At 41.6% G+C, this 23233-nt stretch overlaps 1 protein-coding gene across 2 annotated transcripts; it reads right to left on the reverse strand.

The window, feature by feature from the left end:
* Positions 1 to 6223: 6223 nt before the first annotated feature.
* LOC112221568 (retention in endoplasmic reticulum sorting receptor 1) lies at positions 6224 to 22493 on the reverse strand. 2 transcript variants are annotated; one of them, XM_024383691.2, is made up of 8 exons: positions 22362 to 22493; positions 19621 to 19706; positions 19258 to 19362; positions 17830 to 17926; positions 9091 to 9169; positions 8231 to 8366; positions 7947 to 8001; positions 6224 to 6538 (listed from the first exon to the last, which is right to left on the reverse strand). In XM_024383691.2, the coding sequence occupies exons 2-8, from the start codon at positions 19699 to 19701 to the stop codon at positions 6528 to 6530; spliced, it is 564 nt and encodes a 187-aa protein (XP_024239459.1). In that variant the 5' UTR covers positions 19702 to 19706; positions 22362 to 22493; the 3' UTR covers positions 6224 to 6527. The 2 variants fall into 2 exon arrangements, with proteins under 2 accessions (XP_024239459.1, XP_024239458.2); XM_024383690.2 differs by having other exon boundaries at positions 6224 to 8001; positions 22362 to 22491.
* Between the last annotated feature and the right edge of the window lie 740 nt (positions 22494 to 23233).

The raw sequence follows: 23233 nt of genomic DNA on the forward strand, positions 1-23233 counted from the left end.
GTCGCCTCACATACCTCCCCTCTATTACCATCCCCAGGGGTAGACCTACTGGGATACCACAGCAGGCATCAGCTACAGACAACGAACACAATGGCATTTTATTGATGGCAATTTGAATGCAGTGATACCGTGACGAGATCCTGAATCCATTATCGTGCCATTCATCCACCACCATCACCTCATGTTTCAGCATGATACTGCACAGCCCCATGTTGCAAGGATCTGTACCCTATTCCAGGAAACTGAAAATATCCCAGTTCTTCCATGACCTGCATACTCACCAGACATTTCACATATTGAGCATGTTTGGGATGCTCTGGTTCGACCTGTGTACGACAGCATGCTCCAGATCCCGCCAATATCTAGCAACATCGCACAGCCATTAAAGTGGAGTGGGGCAACATTCCACAGTTTACATACACTCAATTGGTATTTGGTGGCATTGCCTTGAAATTGTTTAACTTGGGTCAAACATTTCAGGTAGCCTTCCACAAGGTTCTCACTATAAGTTGGGTGAATGTTGGCCCATTCCTCCTGACAGAGCTGGTGTAACTGAGTCAGGTTTGTAGGCCTCTTTGCTCGCACACGCTTTTTCAGTTCTGCCCACACATTTTCTATAGGATTGAGGTGAGTGCTTTGTGGATGGCCACTCCAATACTTTGACTTCGTTGTCCTTAATTAAGCCATTTTGCCACAATTTTGGAAATATGCTTCAGGTCATTGTCAATTTGGAAGACTAAGCTTTAACTTCCTGACTGATGTCTTGAGATGTTGCTTCAATATATTCACATAATTGTCCATCCTCATCATGCCATCTATTTTGTGAAGTGCACCAGACCCTCCTGCAGCAAAGCACCCCCACAACAACACCGGCAGGATAGAACAGCACACTCCGGTAAGACGAGGGGGGGAGTCTGTGCATATTTGTAAACAACAGCTGGTGCACGAAATCTAAGGAAGTCTCTAGATTTTGCTTGCCTGAAGTAGAGTAAATTGTGATACATTTCAGGCCACACTAGTTGCCTAGCGTTCTTAGCTATTTTTTTATATTTTTAAAACATTTATTTCACCTTTATTTAGCCAGGTAAGCTAGTTGAGAACAAGTTCTCATTTGCAACTGCGACCTGGCCATGATAAAGCATAGCAATTCGATACATACAATAACACAGAGTTACACATGGAATTAACAAAACATACAGTCAATAATAAAGTAGAAAAAGAAAACCAGAAGTCTATATATAGTGAGTGCAAATTAGGTAAGATAAGGGAGTTAAGGCAATAAATAAGCCATGGTGGCAAAGTAATTACAATATAGCAATTAAACACTGGAATGGAAGATGTGCAGAAGATGAATGTGCAGGTAGAGATACTGGGGTGCAAAGGAGTGAGATAAATAAATAAATACAGTATGGGGATGAGGTAGATAGCCCATCTGTAAACAGCCCATCTATGTACAAGTGCAGTGATCTGTGAGCTGCTCTGACAGCTGGTGCTTAAAGCTAGTGAGGGAGATATGAGTCTCCAGCTTCAGTGATTTTTGCAGTTTGTTCCAGTCATTGGCAGCAGAGAACTGGAAGGAAAAGTGACCAAAGAGGAATTGGCTTTGGGGGTGACCAGTGAGCTATACCTGCTGGAGCGCGTGCTACGAATGGGTGCTGCTATGGTGACCAGTGAGCTGAGATAAGGCGGGGCTTTACCTAGCAGAGACTTGTAGATAACCTGTAGCCAGTGGGTTTGGGGATGAGTATGAAGCGAGGGCCAACCAATGAGAGCGTACAGGTCGCAGTGGTGGGTAGTATATGGGGCTTTGGTGACAAAACGGATGGCACTGTGATAGACTGCATCCAGTTTGTTGAGTAGAGTGTTGGAGGCTATTTTATAGATGACATCGCCGAAGTCGAGGATCGGAAGGATGGTCAGTTTTACGAGGGTATGTTTGGCAGCATGAGTGAAGGATGCTTTGTTGTGATATAGGAAGCCGATTCTAGATTTAATTTTGGATTGGAGATGCTTAATGTGAGTCTGGAATGAGAGTTCACAGTCTAACCAGACACCTAGGTATTTGTAGTTGTCCACGTATTCTAAGTCAGAGCCGTCCAGAGTAGTGATGCTGGATGGGCGGGCAGATGCGGGCAGTGATCGATTGAGTAGCATGCATTTAGTTTTACTTGCATTTAAGAGCAGTTGGAAGCCACGGAAGGAGAGTTGTATGGCATTGAAGCTTGTCTGGAGGTTAGTTAACACAGTGTCCAAAGAAGGGCCAGAAGTATACAGAATGGTGTTATATGCGTAGAGGTGGATCAGAGAATCACCAGCAGCAAGAGCAACATCATTGATGTATACAGAGAAGAGAGTCTGCCCGAGATTTGAACCCTGTGGCACCCCCATAGAGACTGCCAGAGGTCCGGACAACATGCCCTCCGATTTGACACACTGAACTCTATCAGAGAAGTAGTTGGTAAACCAGGTGAGGCAATCATTTGAGAAACCTAGGCTGTCGAGTCTGCCAATAAGAATGTGGTGATTGACACAGTCGAAAGCCTTGGCCAGGTCGATGAATACGGCTGCACAGTAATGTCTCTTATCGATGGCGGTTATGATATCGTTTACGACCTTGAGCAGGTACGGTGGGATTCGAAATGGTCGGTAATCTGTTTGTTAACTTGGCTTTCGAAGACCTTAGAAATACAGAGTAGGACAGATATAGGTCTGTAGCAAATTGGGTCTAGAGTGTCACCCCCTTTAAAGAGGGGGACGACCGCAGCAGCTTTCCAATCTTTGGGAATCTCAGGCGATACAAAAGAGAGGCTGAACAAGCTAGTAATAGGGGTTGCAACAATTTCGGCAGATAATTTTTTGAAAGAGAGGGTCCAGATTGTCTAGCCCGGCTGATTTGAAGGGGTCCAGATTTTGCAGCTCTTTCAGAACATCAGCTATCTGGATTTGAATGAAGGAGAAATGGTGGGGGCTTGGGCGGGTTGCTGTGGAGGATGCCGGGCAGTTGACCGGGGTAGGGGTAGCCAGGTGGAAAGCATGGCCAGCCGTAGAGAAATACTTATTGAAATTCTCAATTATAGTGGATTTATCGGTGGTAACAGTGTTTCAGAGCAGTGGGCAGCTGGGAGTAGGTGCTCTTATTCTCCATGGACTTTACAGTGTCCCAGAACTCTTTTGAGTTTGAACAACAGGATTCAAATTTCTGCTTGAAAAAGCTAGCCTTAGTTTTCCTAACTGCCTGTGTATATTTGTTCCTAACTTCCCTGAAAAGTTGCATATCACGGGGGATATTCGATGCTAATGCAGAACGCCACAGGATGTTTTTGTGCTGGTCAAGGGCAGACAGGTCTGGAGTGAACCAAGCACTATATCTATTTCTAGTTCTAATTTCTTTTGAATGGGGCATGCTTATGTAATATGGTGAGGAAGGCACTTTTAAAGAATAACCAGGCATCCTCTACTGACGGGATGAGGTCAATGTCATTCCTGGATACCCCGGCCAGGTCGATTAGAAAGGCCTGCTCCCAGAAGTGTTTTAGTTTGACAGTGATGAGGGGTGGTCGTTTGGTCACAGACCCATTACGGATGCAGGCAATGAGGCAGTGATCGCTGAGATCTTGATTGAAAACAGCAGAGGTGTATTTGGAGGGCGAGTTAGTTAGGATGATATCTATGAGGGTGTCCGTGTTTACGGATTTGGGGTTGTACCTGGTAGGTTCATTGATAATTTGTGTGAGGTTGAGGGCATCAAGCTTAGATTGTAGAATGGCTGTGGTGTTAAGCATGTCCCAGTTTAGGTCACCTAGTAGCATGAGCTCAGAAGATAGATGGGGGGCAATCAATTCACATATGGTGTCGAGGGCACAGCTGGGGGCAGAGGGAGGTCTATAGCAAGCAGCAGCAGTGAGAGACTTGTTTCTGGAAAGTTGAATTTTTAGAAGTAGAAGCTCAAATTGTTTGTTCGGTATGCACACAGTGCAAGGCACCTAGACATCTGCCCAGAGGGAGATTACAACCCCTTCCCGTTCCACAACGACCGTGGTCACACCTATCGGTGGATTTCGTGACGGATCTTCCCCTGTCGAGTAACACCACGATCCTGGTCGTTGGGATCGGTTTTCTAAGTTCTGCCGTCTCCTTCCTTTGCCCAGTCTCCCTACGGCTCTACAAACTGCGGAGGCCCTGTTCACCCACGTATTCAACAGAAGATCTCTTTGTTTCTTGGGACCTAGAACAAGCATCTCTGTTTTGTCCGAGTTTAAAAGTAGAACGTTTGCAGACATCCACTTCCTTATGTCTGAAACACAGGCTTCTAGCGAGGGCAATTTTGGGGCCTCACCATGTTTCATTGAAATGTACAGCTGTGTCATCCGCATAGCAGTGAAAGTTAACATTATGTTTTCAAATGACATCCCCAAGAGGTAAAATATATAGTGAAAACAATAGTGGTCCAAAAACGGAACCTTGAGGAACACTGAAATTTACAGTTAATTTGTCAGAGGACAAACCATTCAGAGACAAACTGATATCCTTCCGACAAATAAGCTCTAAACCAGGCCAGAACTTGTCCATGTAGACCAATTTGGGTTTCCAATCTCTCCAAAATAATGTGGTGATCGATGGTATCAAAAGCAGTACTAAGGTCTAGGAGCACGAGGACAGATGCAGAGCCTCGGTCTGATGCCATTAAAAGCCATTTACCACCTTCACAAGTGCAGTCTCAGTGCTATGATGGGGTCTAAAATCAGACTGAAGCATTTCGTATACATTGTTTGTCTTCAGGAAGGCAGTGAGTTGCTGCGCAACAGCCTTTTCTAAAATATTTGAGAGGAATGGAAGAGCCGATATAGCAAAGGATCTGAATACTTACGTAAATAAGGAATTTCAGTTTTTTCTTCTTAATAAATGTGCAAAAATGTCTACCTGTTTTCACTGTCATTATGGGGTATTGCGTGTAGATGAAGATTATTTATTTATCAATTTTAGAATATAATACATTTTTAGAATAAGGCTGTAACGTAACAAAATGTGAAAAAAGTTAAGGGGTCTGAGTACTTTCCGAATGCACTGTAAGTACAAATGTGTACCATTATTTAATCAATTTAATGCACTGAATTAGGCTAATATTAAAGCACTTAAAATGAACTTTTAGCCATATTTAATTTTAATACCAGTTTTAGGAAGAGTAATCCCATGTAAAAAATGTCTGCCACCCCTGTAAATAACGTTTTTCAGATCCGGCCCCTGTAAGAACATAGCAGAATAGCCCCGCTATAATACATTTACAGTACTATGAAAGACATTTCACTTAAATGTGTTATTATTTAACTCAGGGGTCTCCAACTCCAACTGGGTATGCAGGCTTTTATTCCCAAACCAACACTAACAGAACAGTTTACAATAGTCACCTTGGTATTCAGTACAAGCATTGCTTAATTAAATTGGGCGTTGGGCTGTAAAAAAAAAACAACCCTGCACACCCAGTGCCTCTCCAGGTCTAGAGTTGTGAGTTCCCTGAATGTGGAAAGGTATGTTGTGCTACAGTACTCAGAGAGAAATCCAGTCTCCGGTCTGTTGTAAAGAACTGAGCTGCTGGCATGATGAACGTCAAAGTCCTCCCAGTATATATTCTCCAACCAGTTTAAACTCAGAGGCTGGGCAAGAAAATGATTCAGGTAGTGTATTACCTGCAGGGCTAGGAGATGCTGCATCATTGTTTTCTTCAGATACTAAATATGAAGGCAGAGTGCCTGTGTCCACACCAACTGCTCAGGCGCTGCTGATGATCGTTCCCCCACAGACATCACACATACAGTTGAGACGAGCAGCTCCCCTATATGGAGAGCAGGTTGTGGGGTTAATGGCCTTGTTCAAGGGCCCAACAGTAGGGGAAGGTCTTTAAGATGTGAACCCATCAGCCCTCCAGTTGCCAGATCAATTCCCCCTATTTTTCCAGTGCCTGGCCTGGGAATCGAACTGTCCATCTCCGCTGGTCTACCTACCGCCCTAATGGTTACTTCTAAAAGCAGGAATGGATTAAAGTTAACAGACAAATGTCAGTGAGATCCTAAAACATGAAACAGCCACACCTAATTTGAAGGGACACAGTCTCTTTAATAGCATTTGGAGTGAAAAAAATTACACTTAAAAGTTTACTAAATTCTTTTTTTGTTTATAATTGCAGCACAAGAGCAACCAAGAACATGCAATCTCTTTCATGAGAAAGTTTATAAATCTAGAAATCAATTTTACTCGTTTTTTTTTTTTTTTAATGACATACGATGACTTGGAACACTTGTTTAACAGTTGTTTGAAGAAAAAAAATCTCAAAACAAATGTAATCTTTAAAATAGATATAAACCCTTGGAAACACTATGTACTTTGACAGGATTTTTTTCTCTTCCCTTCCCTATTGCTGATCAAAAGGTTTTCCAAAATGGTCTCTGGTTACCAAAAATACTACCGCGTACTTTTCATAAGATCCCCAGCATACCCCCTTCATACATTAAAAGCTCTCAATCTCACTTTTCTCATGTGTCCTCTGCAAAAGAAGAGAAAGAGAAAATATTTTTGTTTGGAATGATTAGACCACATTTGTCAAAAGAAAAATACAGAATGTGAGTATCAACTACTAGATTTGAATGGAATATACCCCAGTTTGTAAACAGTTACCTAAACTGCTTGTTCAAAGGATATGGTCTTTCAGGGAATAACTTTTTTGTAAGGAAAGAATAATTTGAATACGAGTATCATACTGATGTACATTTTAAGAAATCTGAACCCAAAAAATTATATTCACAGGGGGCGCAAAGCATAAATCTGAAGTTGAACTACTTGATTTGCTTCCCCATAGCTAGATGTAAATTAATCTGTCATTTAGTATCCAGGAGTGCTGAATGACAGTTACAGTTCTCTTCAACTGTACAAGCAAATCGTATGTTTGACATGACGGGAAAGCAGAGGGAATAAACACAAAAGGGATTCTATGGCTACGGAGGGAAAAACAGTAACAAATTAATAACACTTTTTTTCCTTCTTTTTAGCAGCCACACATCTTGAACGGGGCTTTCTTAAACCTCTCTGTACATAATGTTGTAAAAAAACATGACATTTCATCATTCTCCATGATGATATTCTCTGGAAAGTACACCAACTCTGTCCTAGCCATGCAGTGTTTTCACTCTTAGCCAACTTGTTATCTAGCCAATCTCCTATACCTAAAATCACTGCTTGTGCCATCAACAGATGGTTGGACTATGGTTCTGAATAGTTCTGATAGGTATTGTATGTAGTGAATTGGTGTTCAACTGAGGGTAACCAGTCACTAAAAATGAACTGCTTTACATAAAGGAACATTTCTGATGTGAGTCTCAAGACAGTGCAAAAGTACACTTGATCATAGACCCACATCAATTTAAATCAATTAAATAAAAAGTACATCTAATCAGGTTATTTCGAAACCTAAGGACCTCCCACAAGTACACGTTATAAACGAGTAGGTACCATGTCTTTAATCAATAGTAGTTGTATTTCGCTTGGAGCCAGAGGAGTTAGAAACGGAGCGTCATTAAGATTCCACAACGGAATTTCTCCTGCAATCCGTCCAGTGGCGCCACCCTCCAGCAGAGTTCATACTTACCCCAGGGGGTTACAAGGCAAAGGGCGGCACTGCGTTTCATCCACTGACCAAAGACAACGGTATCCCGCGGCTGAGAGATGACTCCCCATAATAACCAAAGGCAGCGTGTTCTCTTGTGATTACATCAATCCTCAGCACTACTACCATCCAATACTGTCAACATTTTGGATCAAAACTATTTATTGTATCTTTTTTCCCCTCAGACAATCACTGACCCCTTTGACCCACATATACTATTTTTCCATAACTTTTCATTCTCAATGGGGGGGTTGATTTTAACTAGCAAAAGGTTTCCCGGTTTCTTCCTTGCCTCTGTAAGTCCTCTTCCCGTGTGTGAAGGGGAGGTATCTGTACTTGACCATATGCTGAAAGTAGGAGAAGAAAAATAAAATGAGCCACATCCACATGATGTTCTTATTCACTGAATTCTCAGTGAAACATCTTGAAGATTGACTAGCATGATTAACTACAGATACATATCAAGAGCAGAGGAATTAATTAGGATTGTATGACTGCGATACATTTAGCTTTGAATTGCCTGATACAACTATATATCATGCAGAGTAAGCAGCAGCGTCACTGGGTTTCCCATACCTTGATCTGCCTCTTCATGGTGATGCAGAAAAGCATGATGAAGTACATTACAAGTATGGGCCAGAACACTGGCACATTGAAGGCTTCAAAGAACGTGCAAATCATGGCGATGACGATGCCTTTTGTTGCCGAATGCCTGAAGACATAAAAGAAAAACACATGTACACATCAACAAAAAAAGTCAGCGTTAATGATAGCAAGTTCCTTTCCTGTAGACAGTGGTAAAAAAAGCACAAGTAAGCTACAAAGCTAAGAACGAGAGATTTCTGTTTCCTACCATCCAAATAAGTATGGGCAACAACATACTTGTCAGTGCTACCTCCAGTACATATTAGCATTGTTGTTATAGGTTCAGGTGGAGAATGAAATGGCCTTGATAGTAAGGAAAGTATGTACAACAATACAGCTTTGCACTGGAAAGCTACAAGTCCATAGAGCAATCCTAGTGCAGTGTCCTATTGGAAATATACTTTCACATCTTCACATTGGTGGGTGAGCTGGCTACTTGGTGAGTGAATAGAATAAAAGGAGAGAATTTGCAAGGGACAGCAGTGTGCAGGAGGTCTTTTGTGAACCAGGCTATTGAATAGTGGGACATAGAACACAACAGCCATTACATGGCTGGACAGTATTGTACATGTCAGTGTACTACGTTAATATGCGCGTTCTCCCTTTCCATAGATTGTGTGTATTTTCTGTGTGACATTGAATCATTCACTCAAAGATTCGTGGAATATTCCGACAGGACACTGTGGTAGGATGTCAGAAATAATAGGGCACAAATGATGCACAAGCCTGTAACTCAGTCCAGTTCAGTGAAAGGCCAAGCTAGAAATGGTGTGGTCCTTGGGGGCTCTCACCAGAATTTGAATTCAGGCAACCTCCTGATGAACGGACGGAACTCCTCGTTCTGCTTGGTGGGGAGCGCCGGGCCCTCATCTACAGGTGAATGGAGGGGGAGCAAAGTTACAGCGAGGATCACTTTGCTAGCCAATCAAATGGACTCAAAACAAGAACAGTGACTACAGAGTTTCAAAACAGATCTAAATAGCATCCCGATAAGAGCACTGGTGTAGACACTTTGCATTCGGTTTTAAATACCAAAATGTCACTAAAGGCAGTATTTACATAGTAACCCAAGAGCTTCCAAACAAATACCTTTCTAAGTTACTCTCATCACATTGAAAGGAAATGAGCTCTCCAATATCTTGTTTTTCTAGTGTAGGGGTTCTTAAACTTTCAGCCTGGGAACCAAATTAGAAATTCTGTTTACCTGGGACCCAAGCTTATGAAAACATGCAACTATATGTAATTATCAGCACATTTAATTTCCCGTATGCCTAAAACAAATGCAATATAGACAAGAACAAATAACAATGAAATTAAATACCCATATAAATTCATGTTTATTTTCCCCATTAAAAACTCTTGCATATCTGTCTAGATTGGAACCGTTGCTATTAAAATACACTAAATAATTTTCATTCTGAACTGGAATAAACAGATTGATCACATCACATAGATGTACAACAGAACACACACACACTCCGTTTGATAATACAACCCTAAGTAACAATACAGATGAAAAACTGCCTGTAGCTCAGGCCCTGAAGCAAGGATATGCATATTCTTGGTAACATTTGAAAGGAAACACTTTGAAGTGTGTGGAAACGTGAAAGGAATGTAGGAGACTATAACACATTAGATCTGGTAAAAGATAATACAAGGACCCCATTTTTTTGTATTTATTTTGCACCATCTTTGAAATGCAAGAGAAAGGCCATAATGTATTATTCCAGCTCAGGTGCAATTTTTGGCCACTAGATGACAACAGTGTAAATGCAAGTTTAAGATTGATCCAATGAACCATTGCATTTCTGTTCAAAATGTTGTATCAAGACTGCCCAAATGTGCCTAATTTTTTTATTCATATCTTTTCATGTTCAAAATTGTGCACTCTCCTTATTTCACTGTATTAGCTACTGTAAATTGGACAGTGCAGTTAGATTCAAAATAATTTAATCTTTCTGCCAATATCAGATATGTCTGTCCTGGGAAATGTTCTTGTTACTTACAATCTCATGTTAATCGCATTAGCCTACGTTAGCTCAACCGTCCCGCAGGGGACCCACCAATCCCGAAGAAGTTTTAAACTTGAATCCCCAAAAACATCTGGGTCAGATTCTTTCTTTCTTTAAGGTTGCAGCACTTATCGCCAATCCTGTCTCTCCTCTCTGGGGAGGTTCCCATTGCTCAGAAGGCAGCCACGTTGCATTCATTATTTAAAGGGTGAGATAAAGCTGATCCTAACTGTTATAGGCCAATTCCTAGTTTGCCCTGTTTATCAAAAGTGTTGGAAAAACTTGTCAATCAACTAACTGGCTTTCTTGAGGTCTATAGTATTCACATTGGTATGCAATCTGGTTTCCGCTCAGGTTATGGATGTGTCACTGCAACCTTAAAGGTCCTCAATGATGCCACTATTGCCCTTGATTCTAAGCAATGTTGTGCTCCTATTTTTATTGACTTGGCCAAAGCTTATGATACGGTAGACCATTCCTTTTGTGGGCCGGGCTAAGGAAGATTGGTGTCTCTGAGGGGTGTCGTGACGTTGGCCTGGGGTAGGTATGACAGTCATAAATACCTCTTCCCCCCTTTTTACACAGAGTTATCTGTGATTCACATGGAATTGTTGTTCAATTTAAATGTTTGAATATGAAATTATTCGTGATGGGATGAAATGTGATTTTAGCTTCTAAAATGTGAGATTTGGGTTTTCATAAGGTTAGGGCTCTGCTCAATCAGTGGCCCGCCCCTGTGAAGGGACATGGGCTATAAAACTTTTCAAATACGCCCTCCTCTCCCTTCCTTTATAAAGCCTTGACGACAATATAACCTTCTGTTCCGAGGATGTGAGGACAATGGTCCGATGTCAGAATGGTTCAGATAATAAATACAGAACGAAGCAAACATCAGCGTGAGCTTTGGTTGCGAATGGTATGAACTTTGAACTCTTATTCACTACAGAAGTGATACCTCCTAGCTGTTGAGTTAGCAACAGCAGCTGCAAACGAGGGTTAGGAAGGAACAGACAGAGTATCCCGTCTATCACACAAAGACGTTACCACAACGTATCCAATTGACCGCCAGAGACATTCTTCAAAGGACTTGGTTTGGCAACACGGCCTTCCATCTACCACCAACCTACCGAAGCGCAGCTCAGAGTAAATATTTATTGCATTTTCCTTTTCCAAAATGGGCTGTAATTTAGAATGCATAAGACACTGTATTTACGATAGCACAGCTTCTCCCTCAGTCTTCCCGCTCTGTCACTCAAACCCAGCCCTTTTCTTTTGTGTAACCAGCTGTCATATCTGTTCCGCCCGCTAGGGACGTTTTAATTTATGACATAATTTGTAATCAAGTTATGATTAATTGTGTAATTCTGTGTGATTAGTTAGGTATTTAGTAAATAATTAAACCCAATTTTGTATTGCTGATTTAACTTGTTAGCCAAGGTTCGTGCAGATAACCAAGAATTTACAACTTTCAGATGAGACTGAATTAGGATGACGATTAATATTGACTGCTATTGATGTAAAATATTACTAGGTCTTTAAGAGTTTATTCGGAAGATAACAGCTCTATAAATATTCTTACACATTTACATGATTAGCTCAATCAGGTAATATTAATTATGGATAAATGATTTTATAGAATAGCATGTCATATCACTTAATCCGGCATAGCCAAAGACACGACAAGGGTCTTTGGCCTGGTTTGCTAACTACCTCTCAAAGAGTGCAGTGTATAAAGTCAGAACATCTGCAGTCTCAGCCACTGCACATCACCAAGGGAGTACTCCAAGGGTCGATCCTAGCCCCCACGATCTTCTCAATTTACATCAACAACATAGCTCAGGCAGTAGGAAGCTCTCTCATCCATTTATATGCAGATCATAGTCATACTCAGCTGGCCCCTCCCCAGATTGTGTTAAACACTCTAAAACAAAGCTTTCTTAGTGTCCAACAAGCTTCCTCTGCCCTTAGCCTAGTTCTGAACACCTCTAAAACAAAGGTCATGTGGTTTGGTAAGAAGAATGTCCCTCTCCCCACAGGTGTGATTACTACCTTGGAGGGTTTAGAGCTTGAGGTAGTCACCTCATACAAGTACTTGAGAGTATGGCTAGACAGTACACTGTCCTTCTCTCAGCACATATCAAAGCTGCAGGCTAAAGTTAAATCTAGACTTGGTTTCTTCTATTATAATCACTCCTCTTTCACCCCAGCTGCCAAACTAACCCTGATTCAGATAACCATCCTACCCATGCTAGATTACAGAGACAAAATGTATAGATCGACAGGTAAAGGTGAGTGGCTAGATGTCCTTTACCATTCGGCCATTAGATGTCATCACTGCACTCTATACTCTTCTGTAAATTGGTCATCTCTGTATACCCGTCGCAACACCCATTGGTTGATGCTTATTTTATAAAACCCTCTTAGGCCTCACTTCCCCCTATCTGAGATATCTACTGCAGCCCTCATCCTCCACATACAACACCTGTTCTGCCAGTCACATTCTGTTAAAAGGCCCCAAATCACACACTGGGTCGCTCCTCTTTTCAGTTCGCTGCAGTTAGCGACTGGAACAAACTGCAACAACTGGACAGTTTTATCTCCAGCTCTTCATTCAAAGACTCAATCATGGACACTCTTACTGACAGTTGTGGCTGCTTCGTGTGATGTATTGTTGTCTCTCCCTTCTTGTCTTTGTGCGGTTGTCTGTACCCAATAAAATTTGTAGCATGTTTTGTGCTGCTATCATGTGTTGCTGCCATGCTGTTGTAGTCTTAGGTCTCTTTTTATGTAGTGTTGTTGTGTCTCATCGTTATGTGTTTTGTCCAATATTTATTTAACCCCAGCCTGTCCCCACAGGAGGCCTTCTGGTAGGCCATCATTGTAAAACAAGTATTTGTTCTTAACTGACTTCGCTAGTTAAATATTTTTTTTTTAAGTACAGTAGCTAACTTGCTTTTTGCTAACATTAGCTAGCTCTTAGCTGTGTACAAGGGGATTATTTAAAAAGAGAAATTAAAATTGACTACTATGAGAGTCAGTTAGTACCTCCTTATTTCTATTGATCATCACCTGTTATAAAATGACAACAGTGCCTTGCTAGACTTATTTTTCCACTGTTGAAGCCCTGTTTCCTGAAGCATTCTGCCCTGTTCTGAAAGACCTCCCTGGGTTTACCATCATGCTGTGGATGTTTGGTCAGGATGTGTCATTTTAATTTTTGTTTTGAGAGACTCATTACTAAGCACTTCGCGCATAAAACACACTGTGGGTGCTCCTCACCATTTCTCAAAGTTTGCATGAGAGAGAAACTCATCGCTGTATTTGCACTGTATGAGCTCAGTCAGAACTTGTGGCTAGCTTGAGTCCATTTAATGACAGCGGTGAGAATAACAAATCAGTGGCTGACAGCGCATCATCTGGTGCTGAACGACAGCGCTGCAGCGTGTGGGTCACGGAGTGATCTTCAATAAAACTGCAGAAACAAGATCAAACAAAGCAAAGCACACAGGCGTCTCCCTCCCACTCGCGCAGATACCAAAATGAGCAGAGACACCCCTGCTAAGCAGAGAGAGCACAGTTACCATAGAGCGCAATTGCACTTGGCCAAATCAATTCCGGTAATGAATTAAATAATACATTTACGGTGACAAGTTGCAACCCACCATTAACAGGTGGGGCCGCAAACCATACTTAAAAGGCTGCTTTAGTGTACAGAGTAGGGGTTTAAGTAGTCACCAATACTTTCTGAGAATTGGTATGAGACGACCCCCCCCCGATTCGGTCACAATCCTAGCCATAAAATAACCTTGCACAATAGATGCCACTTACCAAATGCGCCCCAATTTTAAATTAGTAAGTCTGGTGAGGGCAAGGTAAACCAACCGTTATCCAAAATATTGCATGTAGGTGAACTGAACTGTAACAAATATCTGAATTTTGTGATCTAATTTTGGCATTAGCCTATAGCTCAATGGCAATGTTTTCAGAAATGAGTAATTCTCATGATACCAGTTTGACAGTTGCAAATAGACTTGCCTAGTTTAGGCATAGTGTCTTATTTAAAATAAATATGAGCCTGAATTTCATACATTTTCACCCCAAATTCTCATTACCAAAATGCATCCATATATTCAGTTCCTTTTAGACAGTTTTACTTTCGAAAAACCTAATGTATTCAAATAAAACACTGTTGCTGTAGTTTGGATATTACTGCATTGTCGGAACTAGAAGCACAAGCATTTCACTACACTCGCATTAACATCTGGTAACCATGTGTATGTGACAAATAAAATTTGATTAATCATAAATTGTATACCATCTGAAGTTCACATTAAACAAAATATGTATTAAGTAAAAACACTGTCTGTGGACATGTTTGTCATTACCTTAAGACTTTTTCAAGTTTCTGTAAAAACACATTTTTTTAAATAAAGTTTTATTCACCCATGATACAGTACATGACCAAAAGTATGTGGACACCTGCTCGTCAAACATCTCATTCCAAAATCATGGGCATTAATATGGAGTTGGTCCCACTTTGCTGCTCTAACAGCCTCCACTCTTCTGGGAAGGCTTTCCACTAGAAGTTGGAGCATTGCTGTGGGGACTTGCTTCCATTCAGCCACAAGAGCATTAGTGAGGTCAGGCACTGAGGTTGGGCGATTAGGCCAGGCTTGCAGTCGGCGTTCCAATTCATCCCAAAGCTGTTCGATGAGGTTTAGGTCAGGGTTCTGTGATTCGGCCGTCGGACTGCTAGATGGTGAAGCGTGATTCATCACGCCAAAGAACGCGTTTCCACTGCTCCAGAGTCCAATGGCGGCTTACACTACTCCAGCCAACGCTTGGCATTGAGCATGGTGATCTAAGGCTTGCGTGTGTGGCTGTTCAGCCATGGAAATCCATTTCATGAAACTCCCGACAAACAGTTATTCTGCTGACATTGCTTCCAGAGGCAGTTTGGAACTCGGTAGTGAGTGCTGCAACCAAGGACAGACAATTTTTACGCGCTTCGGCGGTCCCATTCTGTAAGCTTGTATGGCCTACCACTTTGTGGCTGAGCCGTTGATGCTCCTAGATGTTTCCACCTCCCAATGACAGCACTTAAAGTTGACCGGTGCAGCTCTAGCAGGGTAGAACTTTGACGAACTGACTTGTTGGAAAGGTGGCATCCTATGACGGTGCCACGTTGAAAGTCACTGAGCTCTTCAGTTCTACTGCCAATGTTTGTCCATGGAGATTTCATGGCTGTGTGCTCGATTTTATACACCGGTCAGGAACAGGTGTAGCTGAAATAGCCAAATCCACTAATTTGAAGGGGTGTCCACATACAGTTGAAGTCGGAAGTTTATATACACTTAGGAGTCATTAAAACTTGTTTTTCAACCACTCCACAAATTTCTTGTTAACAAACTATAGTTTTGCAAGTCGGTTAGGACATCTACTTTGTGCATGACAAGTAATTTTTCCAACAATTGTTTACAGACAGATTATTTCACTTATAATTCACTGTATCACAATTCCAGTGGGTCAGAAGTTTACATACACTAAGTTGACTGTGCCTTTAAACCGCTTGGAAGATTCCAGGAAATGATGTCATGGCTTTAGAAGCTTCTGATAGGCTAATTAACATCCTTTGAGTCAATTGGAGGTGTACCTGTGGATGTATTTCAAGGCCTACCTTCAAACTCAGTGCCTCTTTGCTTGACATCATGGGAAAATCAAAAGAAATCAGCCCCCCAAAAATTGTAGACCTCCACAAGTCTGGTTCATCCTCCAAACGCCTGAAGGTACCACGTTCATCTGTACAAACAATAGTACGCAAGTATAAACGCCATGGGACAACGCAGCCATCATACCGCTCAGGAAGGAGACGCGTTCTGTCTCCTAGAGATGAACATACTTTGGTGTAAAAAGTGAAAATTAATCCCAGAACTACCGCAAAGGACCTTGTGAAGATGCTGGAGGAAACAGGTACAAAAGTATCTATATCCACAGAAAAACGAGTCCTATATCGACATAACCTGAAAGGCCACACAGCAAGGAAGAAGCCACTGCTCCAAAACCGCCATAAAAAAGCCAGACTACAGTTTGCAACTGCACATGGGGACAAAGATCGTACTTTTTGGAGAAATGTCCTCTGGTCTGATGACACAAAAATAGAACTGTTTAGCCATAATGACCATCGTTATGTTTGGAGGAAAAAGGGGGAGGCTTGCAAGCCGAAGAACACCATCCCAGCCGTGAAGCATGGGGGTGGCAGCATCATGTTGTGGGGGTGCTTTGCTGCAGGAGGGTCTGGTGAACTTCACAAAATAGATGGCATCATGAGGAGAAATTATGTGGATATATTGAAGCAACATCTCAAGACATCCGACAGGAAGTAAAGCTTGGTCGCAACTGGGTCTTTCAAATGGACAATGACCTCAACCAAGCAAGTTGTGGCAAAATGGCTTAAGGACAACAAAGTCAAGGTATTATTCTGACATTTCACATTCTTAAAATAAAGTGGTGATCCTAACTGACCTAAAACAGGGAATTTCTACTAGGATTAAATGTCAGGAATTGTGTAAAACTGAGTTTAAATGTAGTTGGCTAAGGTGTATGTAAACGTCCGACTTCAACTGTACACTATATATTACACAAAAGTGTATCTCTAATAGAGCTCAGTATAATTTTTAAATAGCCAACATTCTGATCTCTGAAACCTGCTCATCATTACCCTAATGCACCAACATTTAAAACTATTAGAACAAATAAAATGTACTCTTCAGTTATTTGGGCTTAATCTGGTACTATGCCTTTATCTACATGTGTACATGAAAATACCATGTATACACAAGATTCAGAAAAGGTTGTGTTGTGGTAATGAGAAGTTACAAAATAATAATTACATTTTAAATATTTGTTTTCAGTGTCATGTTTTAAATCAGGCCCTTTCATTAAGTGAGGAATGCTAAAACAAATATTAGAAATGTATTTATTACTACTTTAGACTTCTAAAACTGTTGCAGTGCTGATAATTTTTGCATTGGTAGATGTGGAAATTGTTGTAAATGACAATCTTATTAACAACCATAATTATGAAATAGATAAATAAAGATCTGATCTTAGTGATTCAAGAGGAATTTGTGTGAAGTGCAAGTTTCTTGCGAATCACCCAATTAGAAAATGTCATTTTTTAATAGTCTTTGTTTAGCCATAAGGATGAAAACGTATCCTGATTTACTGGAAAATAAATATTTAGTTGCATTGGACTGAAACATATTATTGAATCGTCCCAAACTATGTGTCTTTCCTGAATCATATACACACCAGTGTATCAAGACGCGTAGTCGGCCAAAGATACACACCCCTAGTCAAAGTTTTTTAAATATAGTCTCAGTCCTACATGGAGGGTCTCTTCATGAAGAGTGAGCGCGAGGAGACACTCCTGTACATTGTTTTATGTGAGAAAGTAAACATCTCAAACATGACTGGAACCCAAAGGAATGTCGTATGTTACAGTGAACTCTAACTTACCTTCGTCAAGCATTGATGGATCCACTTTTGGTGATAGAAAAGCGATGAACAGGTTGAGATGGTAGATTCCCAGAGCGTATGTTACAATATACCAACCCTGGAGGGAGCAGAGAGAACCTATATTAGTGTTCATTGAATTTCGTACATTACATTTTAAAATGTTACTCATTTAGCAGACGCTCTTATCCAATCTGGAAATTAAATAAGCGTAAACATGTGTATTCCCTCACATAATTCACAAATGTATCACATTGACTGATTTGACCAGATCTGGGGCAATACTAGTCTAAAGGGAAAACAGTGGCCTCCATTTTCACACAGACGCTCCCAAAGTGATCTTCTACTTCTTGGATGTGTGCAAGTGCATATTGCGCCTAAAGGCACATTGCAGAACCCTGGGAGAAAATAGCTTAACGTTCAAACTCAAATGTAACATGATCAGTCATAAATAATAGAAGTCAAATCTGACAAGCCAGTTACAGGCTCCCTCCATTGAGGCATACCCACATCTGACAAGCCAGTTACAGGCTCCCTCCATTGAGACATACCCAAATCTGACAAGCCAGTTACAGGCTCCCTCCATTGAGGCATACCCAAATCTGACAAGCCAGTTACAGGCTCCCTCCATTGAGGCATACCCAAATCTGACAACCCAGTTACAGGCTCCCTCCATTGAGGCATACCCAAATCTGACAAGCCAGTTACAGGCTCCCTCCATTGAGGCATACCCAAATCTGACAAGCCAGTTACAGGCTCCCTCCATTGAGGCATACCCAAATCTGACAAGCCAGTTACAGGCTCCCTCCATTGAGGCATACCCACATCTGACAAGCCAGTTACAGGCTCCCTCCATTGAGGCATACCCAAATCTGACAAGCCAGTTACAGGCTCCCTCCATTGAGGCATACCCACATCTGACAAGCCAGTTACAGGCTCCCTCCATTGAGGCATACCCATATCTGACAAGCCAGTTACAGGCTCCCTCCATTGAGGCATACCCACATCTGACAAGCCAGTTACAGGCTCCCTCCATTGAGGCATACCCAAATCTGACAAGCCAGTTACAGGCTCCCTCCATTGAGGCATACCCACATCTGACAAGCCAGTTACAGGCTCCCTCCATTGAGGCATACCCATATCTTGGCAGATTTGACTTTTGTTGTTGTTTTCGTCAAAGGAGGAAGTTGTCACACTGTATATGGTGACGCCAGATTACAGAGTCTACCTTCAAAAGACGTCAGATGCATATTCAGTAGGGAAAAATGTTGTGGAATGCTAAGATAGAAATATATTGAACAGATATACCTCTGGCGCTGAGAAAGGAAAAACGTCAGCTCTACTCATGGCACTTCTATCTGTAGTGTTCAGTACATTGCAACCTCCTGAACGCGACCCAGCATAAGCCCTGAGTGTGGTGTGTTTCTCTACCTGTAATATGTACACTCTGATCATGTAGATGGCCGTTAGCGAAAGTGTGACTCCCCATCGCCCTATGGAGAACGGCGTCGACCTGTCTAGCCATGACTGATAGATCTGGAAAAGACACCAAACAGAAAGACAGTGCACAACCATTACCAGGAGCGCAACAGTAAACATTAGATAAAGCGTCACATTTTCACATCGTCTTATCTGAAGTTCAATTTCTAGCTTTTCAATGCAGCACCACTGTGACAGTGGTTCCAATGGTTATCTTCATCAAAACAGTGGTGGCAGCGTTTCCCTTGGTTTAGCCTAGTTTTCTTTCCTCTTGACATTTGATGAGATAACAACTAAAGGCCCTGGCAGCAGTACCTGTCCAACCCGTGTGAAGAAGCTTCCGATTGTGGATGGTTTCCCATGGATTGATTCACCAACACTGTCCCCTTCTGACATTCTGTCTGTGCAAGGAGAGAAAGGGGTTGTTAACAGGCATTACTTGAACAGATTTCACCAGCAGGCTTTTTGTTTGCAACGTGAGTATGGATCTGTAGACTAAGTGTTTATAGTAAGGTGTTATAGACACAATGTGTTGATGTGGTGTGCTATCAAGACAAGAATGTCTCGCCTGGTTGTGACCCAAAGCATGGCTACATTTGCTGCATGTAAATAATGTGTGGACAGATGAACCTGAGGATATTTGGCCTTCAGCTCAGAGCAATTTGGCAAATAAGCTATTGGTATTCAGTACTAACACTGGCAGATCATCCTCACCCAACATGTAGGCTACAGTAATTTTTGAATTGGCTAGCTATATAGCTAGCTAGTTTCTTTATTCAGTTAGTCCTTTCCCACATATAATAACATGGCAACAACTCACATACAGCGACAACAAAGCTTCATCAACCTAGCTGACTAAACTCAACTCCATGGTAAAGGACCCCGATTTCAAACTTGTCTCATCGCTGCAACTCCTCAGCATGCTCAGGAGGCGAAGGTTGAGTCATGCATCCCCCAAAACAAACTGCGCTTCTTAACACCTGCCAGCTTAACCCGGAAGCCAGCCGCACCACTGTGTCGGAGGAAACACCGCTCAACTGATGACCGAGGTCAACCTGCAGGCATCTGGCCCACCACAAGGAGTCGCTAGAGTGCAATGTGCCAAGTAAACCCTTCTGGCCAAACCCAGATGATGCTGGGCCAATTATGCGCTGCCCTATGAGACGCCTGATCACGACCAGTTGTGATACAGCCCGGGATCAAACCCAGGTCTGTAGTGATGCCTCTAGCTGTGCGATGCAGTGCCTTAGACTGCTGCGCCTTTCAGGAGGTCAGTAAAGGAAGTTTCTGATGAGCTCCATGAACAGTTGAGCAGAGACCAGGCTTTTTGGAATTCAGCTCTGACTAAATTGATTTGCCCAAGGTCAATACTTCAACAAAAAAATGAAATGCTTACCTTGTACCTACGTTTAATCCTCTGTAGTTGAGTGGCTTTGTTTTCTGAAATACATATTTTTTTAAATAAAACAAATCAAATACAACCGACTGGATGTTGAAATTCAAATTGACACGTGCCATCTAAAAGCAACGAGCAAACAAAATCGGTGGTTGTATTTGATTAACGTTTATTGAAAAAGTATGGATTTCAGCAAACAAGGAAAGGCATACAACTAGAGGGCAAACATTGGTACATCATGGTAAGTGTTACATAATGTAAATGTTTAAGTATTGACCTTGGGAGTGATTCGATGTAGTAGTAGCTGAATTCCACAGACCCTGGTCTCTGATCAACTCCATGGAGTTGATCAAAGTCAGCTACATCAACATTTGGTGTTAGGTTGATTTGGCTCATGCACTTGGTCAAAAACTATTTTTATTTAGACATTTTTTTGCAAGTACATACTGCGCACAACGGCAGTAAAGATGATATTTTCCATATTTTGGGTGCGTAATGAACTTATTTTGACATCACATTTGCAGAGCTGATTAATGGGACTTAGACATTTAAGGATAATGGTCGTCAGAGGAGACATCTTCTCCTCAAGCCTAAATACTGGTTTAATGTTATCCCAACTCTTCCCACCCAAAGTCCTTGCCCCCTTGGAAGGTCTACCGGCTCAAACGATAGTTTCATTTCCATTCATGTCAAATGTCACGTTGCTTATCAAATAGTCGTCCAATTATTGTGAGACTTAAGTTAGCTGATAATGACAGACTTCATAGCCGAATTAAACTAAACTCCACGATTTACTAGCGGCAACTAGTGTGGGCAGACTGGAGTTCCGAAGACACACAATTAAATTAATCAAAAACGACATATTTCAGCACCCAAAGAACAGCCCTGAAATCGGTACTATGTATTTAAAAACAGAGGCCGCCCACACACTAGTCGGCGCGCCACTCCATCGTAAATCGTGGAGTTGAGTCGCTCACAGTCTCTTCTCATAATGGCTAGTTAGCTCTCCAACGTTGACTCGTTTACCGCTTAGCTAGCCAACAAATGCAGTTGCTAGCTACTGTAGCCAGCTAAAACAATTATTTATAGTGTTTGAGATGAGATGTTTAGCATTTGTGTTTTTTATTCATAGCGCAATTTTGATTAAATGTTTTCCTGTCTCGCAAGCAGGGTGAGTGACGTTAGCTAACGTTAGAAAAAAAGCTAATGAGTGATTGCCCCCCCACTCAAAAAAAACCTTCCTGGTTCGTGTAGTTTTTAAACAACCACCTTTCATTAACAGTGTGTGTGAAACACTGATGGATTCCCTCTACTTCCCATTATGTGCAGCGGGAATCAAATAATCAAACAGTTCAACCCTGCTACATCACAGTAGGAAAATGTAGTCTTTAATCTCAATCTTGTCATTAAGATGGCTACAAATCAGCGGGAAGTTGAACTACAACCACCAGCAGTAACTTCGTGAATTTGACAACTCACTTCCGGTTAGAAACCGAGCCTTTTTTAGCTAGCATAGATATAGCCTCTCGATATCATATTTAGAGAGGAATTCAATTGAAATATTACTTTGGTATTGGTCCCCTTAATTCCACTAAAACTAAAGAACATATTTTCACACACCTACTGACAGACATACTGCTGCAAGACAGGTTTTTCTTACCTGATTCTGCCGCTGTGTCACTCTCGGCTCTACCTAACTACCTCTCGGCTGGTTTGGCTGATGTGAACACGTCAGTACTTCCGCGAGGACTCGCTTTAAAGTACGGCAGGCAAGATCAGAAGAGCAAAGAAAACCCTGGACCGGTGAGGGAGATGCACAGCGGGTTTGTGGCACTTTGCCTGGCCACTGGAGAATTTAAAATACCTACTTATTTGAACTCCAATTTTTATGACACAACACAATTATTTGACACGACAAAACATCCAGCCAAACCTTTACTTTCAATTGCTTTTTAGTAGCCTAAAATAATGCCCCCAATTAAATAGCCGAATTATTCTTTCTCTCTAAAAATAATATAATATAGCATATGACAGAGTACACATACCTTTTGACAAGTGTTGTTTACTCACTAGGACGAGGGTCATTAACTGTTTGATGGAACTTACTTACAATGCATTCGGAAAGTATTCAGACGCCCTGACTTTAACCACATTTTGTTACGTTACAGCCTTATTCTAAAATGGATGAAAGAAATAAAAATCCTTATTAATCTGCACACAATAACCCAATGTCAAATGTATAAAAAAAAACGGAAATGTCTTATTTACATAGGTATTCGGACCCTTTGCTATGAAACTCGAAATTGAGCTCAGGTGCATCCTCTTTCCATTGATCATCTGTAACTTGATTGGAGTCCAACTATGGTAAATTCAATTTATTGGACATGATTTGGGAAGGCACACACCTGTCTATATAAGGTCCCACAGTTTACAGTTTATGTCAGGGCAAAAAACCAAGCCATGAGGTTGAAGGAATTGTCTGTAGAGCGCCGAGACAAGATTGTGTCAAGGCACAGATCGTTTATGCAGCAT

Source organism: Oncorhynchus tshawytscha, linkage group LG22 (genome assembly GCF_018296145.1).
Source record: "Oncorhynchus tshawytscha isolate Ot180627B linkage group LG22, Otsh_v2.0, whole genome shotgun sequence".
Lineage (NCBI taxonomy): Eukaryota > Metazoa > Chordata > Actinopteri > Salmoniformes > Salmonidae > Oncorhynchus > Oncorhynchus tshawytscha.